General features: G+C 32.0%; 1 protein-coding gene across 2 annotated transcripts; it reads left to right on the top strand.

The window, feature by feature from the left end:
* Window positions 1-602: 602 nt before the first annotated feature.
* Window positions 603-5,130, top strand: LOC133819663 (uncharacterized). Of its 2 annotated transcripts, none has more exons than XM_062252963.1 (5): window positions 603-1,629; window positions 3,125-3,922; window positions 4,265-4,450; window positions 4,566-4,691; window positions 4,868-5,130. In XM_062252963.1, the coding sequence occupies exons 1-5, from the start codon at window positions 1,585-1,587 to the stop codon at window positions 4,973-4,975; spliced, it is 1,263 nt and encodes a 420-aa protein (XP_062108947.1). In that variant the 5' UTR covers window positions 603-1,584; the 3' UTR covers window positions 4,976-5,130. The 2 variants fall into 2 exon arrangements, with proteins under 2 accessions (XP_062108947.1, XP_062108948.1); XM_062252964.1 differs by lacking the exon at window positions 603-1,629 and adding an exon at window positions 2,535-3,031.
* Window positions 5,131-7,850: the final 2,720 nt, after the last annotated feature.

Here is a 7,850-nt window from a genome sequence, read left to right as displayed (position 1 = left end):
CCAAACCTAAGCCACCCACACAACCCAAGCAACCCAAAGAATGCCAACCCCATGTCTCTGCTATTAGACACATGGATAGTTATAATTCAAATTTTTTTTATACGACGGTATACATTGTAGTTATTTAAAACATCCTACAAGTTTTTAGAAAATTCTTAATAATATATAGTGCTGAAAATAAGGTTCAAACAATTTGTTTCACACATGTATAAAATAAAACAAACTATTCAAGTATTGTTTTCGAAACTATAAATTATTCATAAGTTTCTAAAGATTTACAAGTTATCCTAAGTAGTTATAGTGTACACCATTATACCCAAAAAAAAATAGGATTAAAACTATTCACGTGCAAAAAACACAAAAGGGTGTTGCACCTATACAAATAGGGTACACCATAAATAATTCCCTAATTGGTTTTTTTTTTTTTTTAAATGCCACTTGTTTGACCAACATTGGGGTTCCAACGAAAAATATATACTACTTAATTATAAAACACATTGAAGTATTTTGAAAATTAACTTCAATAAAATATTTCAACAAAAAATTGTATGCATTCTCCTAATAAAATATTCAAATAATAGTGAAGCATTGCTCAAAATGATCTGACATCCTACAAATTAATTGTAGACTAAGTCTGATGACTAATATAGTACTATATAGCTATTAGCTCATGTTCTTGTAATGCTATTTCTGACAATCCAACTTACCCAACTTTGAATCAAAACTCATCTGACCCAGTTGATGAGGTATGCTATACATATAACAGGTACATAAGGCAGTACTTCTTCTTCATAAAAATTAAAAAATTAAAAAAAAAATAAATAAATAAAAAAACCAAATGGATAATTTAGGAAAACAGGGCTATTATGGGATCTAATTGACCATTATACTAAAAATCGGCGAGGGAAATGGTAAAGGCTTGGTCAACGTACCAATTTCTCTTACACCAACACCCAAAAATAAATAATAAAAAAAATTGTATAATTAGTATCAAAATGCCATGTCACCATACGCACGCCACGTGTCAGGACCCTGGTCTCATTGATATAGCTTCAACGAATGAGATTATGCCACGTGGACACAGTGAATAGAGGTGAGACCCAGTGTAGTGGTGAGGCGTGAGGCTCGGGTTGACCCCTTTGCTCCCAAAAGATTAGTGCCCATTGCTAAGACCGACGTACGGTACGGCCTGGTTACGGACACACACACATACATATATAAACACACACACACACATATATATATAAATACATACATAGCATCATCCAAATATGCCCTGTGTTCGCAACTATATAGGTATCTGTATATGAACTGTTACTCTTTGTCACCTCCTTTTCCTCTCTCTTCTGTCTTTGTTCGGTTGGTTTGTTTACGTTGAAGAACAATAAGCACTGGTTTTTGTTATACTTTCCACATTATTTCGAGCTCGAAACAGAGGAGAGGAGAAAACGCTTTGAATTAATATTGTTACTGCTATACACCTTTTTTTTGCTATTTTAAGAGAGTTGGTTTTCAACAATTAACACCCACCAAAGAAAAAAAAACCCAAAAAAAAAACAAAGAAGAAGAAGAAGAAAGAAGCCCATGTTGCAGGACGTGGTTCATCAGCCGGAGATGCTTCCCGTTGCTGTAATTTTCTACCTTTAAAAATGTCTTCTTTTGTTTTGTTTTTTTTGGTTCCATGCATGCAAAGCAATAATCTTTTTTGGTTTATGGTTATGATTATTATTTGGTTCTTTGTTTTTGTTGGGGTGATTCTGAACTTGGGTCGTTTGTGCTTTGTATATATATAAATATATTTTTTAATTTCTTGTTGTTGAAGTATGTGTATTTATATGTGGGCTTTGATTAAATATTGCTTAGAAAATCATTGTATGCATTTTGTGTTGTTTTGGAAATGATTACTGAGATTGAAAAGAAAAAGGCTTTGTTTAAAGTTGAGTCAAGTGCGCATGAAGTTTTATTTTACAACCTTTTTTCCTTCTCTTTCTCTTCTTTTTTGTTTTTGTTTTCTCTTATCTTTTTGGCTCTAGAACTTTTCCTTCATATGCTTTTTTTTCTTTTTCAAATGGGATTCCTCTAAAAGTTCAAAATCTGGTGATATAAACTCCCACTTTGGTAAATAGTGCAATACAATGTTCTTACATTTTTTTTTTCTCTGGAAAATTACACTGAATTTTGGGACCAATAATTATTAAGCCATAACTTATGTAAGAAGATTTCACATCTCCAAAAGAATTTGTCCGATGATTGAGTTAAGACCAAGTCAAAAGAGAATGCCTTAGCAGTTGCTATCAAATATCTGCAACCCAATAATACAATTACGGAAAAAGTACATATTCATTTCTTTGAACAAGTTTTTTCATTCTTTCTTTCTTTCTTTCTCTCTCTCTTTCTCTAGTATCAAATATGCCCACTTAAATGTCATTTTCAAATAGCACCATTACACTATAGAATTATCTAATCTAATCGGGGATTGTCCTTGATAGTTAATTTCTACTTTGATTATTGTGGAATAATGTTAGCTTTATATGCTTCTGATATAAGCTGTCTTAATCTTGATTCGTTTTATGTTCATTTAGATGGGTGAGAAAGCCTTTATGAAGAAGAAGCATTTAACATGGAAAACGAAATTGGCTGTAGTTCTTTTATTGTAGTGCTTTTCAATTCCAAATGTTTGTTCAAACTAAGCTGTTTCTATAAATTGAACAGAACCAACATTGCATGAGCTCCCCTTCTTTGCTTGTACCATTGATTTTTTGCTAAAACATGTCCTACATGTCACATGGGACACAAAGTCACACCTTTCTATTTTTGAACACAAAATACCGAATTGATCACTAATCGACATGGAAGATTGGTTAATGGAAACCAGACCAATAACTTGGTAAACAACAGAATGTCATGATGTTTCTTTTTTCTTATTTTCTTTCATGAGAGATAGGTAGAAAGAGTTGTTCTAGTTTGGATTTGGGGACCCCCCATAGTAAGAAATATGAAGAATTATACTTCTCGTTTGCTTAAAGCAAAGGTCAGAGTATAAATTGATGATAAGACTTTAAATGTTATGTATATGTTACTGTTAGATGGTTGTGTTGATGTTTTTGAATATGCTATTTTGCAGGACGATATTTCCAGCCACTTAAGTGCTCAGATTTTTGAGTTCTGTGATCATGAACTATTTCCTGAGACCCTTCAGAATTCTGATGAGGTTACTTCTTGCTCAAATTGTTGCTATGAAGAGAACTCATCCTATGCACCAAATCTATCACTGCCTCAGGATATTGAAAAGTTCACTGGCTATGCTGATAACAATGGCAACACTAGCACAGCCGAGGCTGGCTCGATCCCCACGGCCACTAGCACTAACACCAACACCAACACCAACACCACTAACAATAGTAACAATATCTCAATCATATTTGATTCACAAGAAGAAATGGACAATGACATATCAGCCTCAATTGACTTCTCTCCATCCCCTTCCTTTTCTGTCCCTCAATTAATCCTTGGAACTCAACAAGACCAATTTGATTTCTCTTCAATACAGCCACAGATATCATTGGCAGATTCTGTTGTTGATGGATTTTCAGTACAGTACCCTGTAGACTCAGTTGGCCCTCTTATGTCGGCTTCTTTGCCATCAGTTTTCGAAGAGGATTGCTTGTCTTCAGTGCCTTCTTATGTGCCTCTCAACCCTTCTTCTCCTTCCTGCTCTTTCCTTGGCCCTGCCATGGGAACATACTTGCCTTCAGGGGCCATGAATGCTGCTGCCTTGTCTGTTGACAGTTCTGGGATTTTCAATACCAGTATTCTCATGGCTTCTGAGCTGCAACCACAAGAGTTGGATTATCAAGGAGACACTTCTGGACTTTACTGTACTGATACTATGCAGAGGGTTTTCAATGCTGGTGAACTTCAGGTACCATTTGCTCACATTTGTCTTCACAACAAATGAAAACATATACTTTATGCTTAATTATATCTCTTTCAAATTCTAAAGACAGAGGTTTAGTACAAAAGCTCATACACACAACAAAAGAGTCCTTTAGGCTTGACTAAAGCACACTTTTATGCTGTTCTTGAACTTTTTGATTCACTTGCATTAGTAAAAAAGCAAGAAACTATTGGCTTTATGGTAGAATATAATGCTCCCAATCATGTTATAACTAATTCAAAAAAGATACAGGATTAGGTGTTGTATTTTGCTATAGAAGAAAGTCAGTTTGTAACATTTATTTTATTCTCATTTCTCTTGAAAAAGGCACTTGGTACTGAGTCTCAAAAATTGATGGGTGGAGCTGGGAATTCTACTTCTTTAACAACTGATATTCCAAATATGGGAGACCAAACATTCAAAGTAGGGAAGCTCTCAGTTGAACAAAGGAAAGAAAAGATCCACAGATACATGAAGAAAAGGAATGAAAGGAACTTCAGCAAGAAAATCAAGGTTGTCTCTCTCATTTCAATCATACTTATTTTTCATGTCTTCTCTTCTTTCCAATATGCAAGTTTCTGTTATACATTAGCCATAACAAATACTAATGGTGCAAGAAAATCTGCAGTATGCCTGTCGAAAGACGCTTGCAGACAGCCGTCCTCGAGTTAGAGGAAGATTTGCCAAGAATGATGATTTTGGAGAGATCCCAAGAACTACTTCTGGCAATCATGAAGAGGATGATGATGAAGAAGTAAGATTTGATTCTCATATATGATTATCTTTACATGTAGAGCCATTTTTCTTCTTCTTCATGTTTGACAAAATTTACAAGTTTGGTATAAAAAATTTCCTCTTCTAAAGATTGCCCATTTGCCTTGCTATCTATTTTAATCATGTCATCTCACATCAATTCATTGTCTTGTACAGGTTGTTGTGAAAGAGGAGGATGATATGGTTGATTCCTCAGATATATTTGCTCATATTAGTGGAGTGAACTCCTTCAAGTGTAACTATCCCATTCAATCCTGGATTTGATCTAGTTTTTTTTTGGTCCTTTTTTTTCTTCACTGGTATTAGATCTACCAATTTTGCAGGACCCTTTTCTAACCAAGTGTTCTTGTCTTGGTTAAATAAAAAAAAATGAATAAATGGGTCATTATATAATATATAAAAATATATATTTATGTATATGCATAAATCGAGTCAAGCTTATATATATGTAGCAAGTGAACAACAATATAATTTTTGTAGATATTATTCAATGTACTAAGGTAACTTCAGAAAACCCTTTGCTGTTCAATCCTTTTGGCATCTTACCTGCTCAAAATTCTAGGGTAAAAACTTTTTTTTTTCTGTCTCTTCTTAATATCTATTTTGATATTTGAGAAACCCTTCATGATATATAGTGATCAACACATATAGTAGTAGTACATGCCCTTTTTCAGAACATGAGAGGTATCTAATAAGCATCATACTCATATCAATAATAAAAAAGAGGCATTAAGTACATTTTTTATTCCATTACCTTTATAGTAGATATTAATAACATGGAAAAGAAGAGGAACATAAAAATCTCTCTAAAGGGTCCAAATTATGCATTCATAGTAATGTCATATCAATCTTGAATCCAATGGACCGAAAAAGACACACACATCCATGCACACAGGAAAACAAAACTATGCATCCTCAATTAATGTCATTCAGGGCCAAGACCCAAAAATAAAAAGACATATCAAGGCTCATTATTGCTTATAAGAAAAAACACATAAAAACAAGAACAGAAAATATAATAGAACAAAAGGAAAAGAACAATGAAAAAGGCTATATATATATATGTGGGTTAGAGCATGGTAGGCCCATACTATTGCTGGCCTGGTCTGTAATTGTATTGCTAATTTGGTCTGCAATTCACTAAGCAATAGCTCTTGTTTTTAAAGGGTAGGTTTATTTATAGGTTAACATCAAGTGCATAGTGCATACTATACAATTAAGCTAAATTTTCTCAGGTAAGTAAAGAACTTTAATGACATATCTTTCATTTCTGTAAAGTATAAATTTCTGAGGTCATTTCAGCTAGTTGCTTTCTTCTCTTTTCCATTCCACTATACATATACGTGTAACATAAAAACACTATATAATGTGCATACACATACATACATACACATATACAGATATATATATATATATTAAAGCTAGCTAGGTAGAGAATATAATTTCCAATCACCCTTCCAAAGGATAAAATCAATTCTAGTTCTATAACAATACAAACATGCAACTCTAACCTTCTTAAAAATAAGTAGCAAAAATCAAACATAAAATCTACATTAAAGAATATAAGGATTCTTCTTCTTCTTCTTTTTTGGCCTTACTACTATAATAAGATATTTATTAATTAGTAGTAACAATGTTAATCTTGGTGAGAATAATGCAGTTCATGCACTAGCTTTTCTTTTGCTTTCACATTTAATTTAAATAGAATACTTGATAGTATATCTTCTAATAGAGATATTATTTCAAAATCAAAATGTTATGTTATGTTATGTACTTTGATTCAAATATCAATGTTAGTGTCTCACCTTTAAGTGCACTGCATGTGAAATGAAACTGATCAAATCTAATAAATGAGAAAGTGACTTTTATAATCTCTCCAAAGTTTTAAAATTTGATTAGTTAATCAACCGTTAAGAAGGTCAGAATCAAATTCCAAAAGGTGTAAGAATTAGAGAAAGATAGGTATGTAAATAGTTGAACATATATCACACCAACATATTCAGCCAGTAAAGAACAAATGCCTCCATTTTTAAATTTTCTTTGAGGGCTGTTGTAGTGACGGCTCTTCTTGACAAACACACTTTTCATTTTGAAACCAAGTTCACCCATTTAGCCCTCAAATTGTCCAATTCAAGGATTTAGTTGGTCCCATTTCCTAAAAATAAAATAAAATATATTTATGCATATATATCTATAAATAGTATTATATATATATATATATAATATTCCCATCACTGCCCGGAATTTCGGATGTAGAAAAGTATTATAGAAATATGTAGAGAGAGATGATAAGTACTACTAACCTAATCAGCCGCGAAAGGAACAAGACAAAATTAATTTTCCTTCGGTGGAGGGATGGAGCATATGCTATGCTATGTCTTGATTTTGAACAAAGCTCTCATATGTTAAATCAAGTTTGAAAAATGTACTTGACTCTTATCTAAAAATTTGAAAATACAAAAACTAAGAATTAGAAAATGAGTGTGGGTACCATTGTGTCAACGTTGTTACATATAAAATGTTTCTAGCCTTTTAGGTGAATTATAAGATTTATGGTTTTTTTTTATTTGCAACAAGTATCCATATATTTAAATTGTTTCAAAAGTTTCACTTAAATATTTAAATTAATTTTTTTAACAAAAATACATTTCATCACACATTTGTTGTTGCTTTGTCATCAAGTCTAATCCTAAATTCAAATAATTGCGACAAAAGTATCTAAGTTATAGAACAACTTAGATATTTTTGCCATAATTATTCGAATTTTGAAATAAACTTAACGACGAGATACCAACAATTACATCAAATGTATGATGTGATATATTATTTGTTGGGAATTTATGACTTACGCTTTCTAAATTAACAACAATGAATAATATGAATAAAACAATACAAAATCTATAGACTAATCAAGAATCACATGCATAATATGAATGCAAATATTTTCAAAGTATGAATGCAAATCTTGAAAATCAAATAATCATATTCAAAGTATGAATGTAAATATTGAAAATCAAATAACAAGTGATTAAATTATTATAACATTTAATCATCAATACTAACAATAATGAACATAATTAAAGAAGTAAATCACAATACAATAACACAATTATAAAGTTAGGGTTTAGAGAGATACAAC

Source organism: Humulus lupulus, chromosome 2 (assembly GCF_963169125.1).
Source record: "Humulus lupulus chromosome 2, drHumLupu1.1, whole genome shotgun sequence".
NCBI classification, from domain to species: domain Eukaryota; kingdom Viridiplantae; phylum Streptophyta; class Magnoliopsida; order Rosales; family Cannabaceae; genus Humulus; species Humulus lupulus.
Note: the sequence above shows the minus strand (reverse complement) of the source record. Positions and strands in the feature narration are given on the sequence as shown.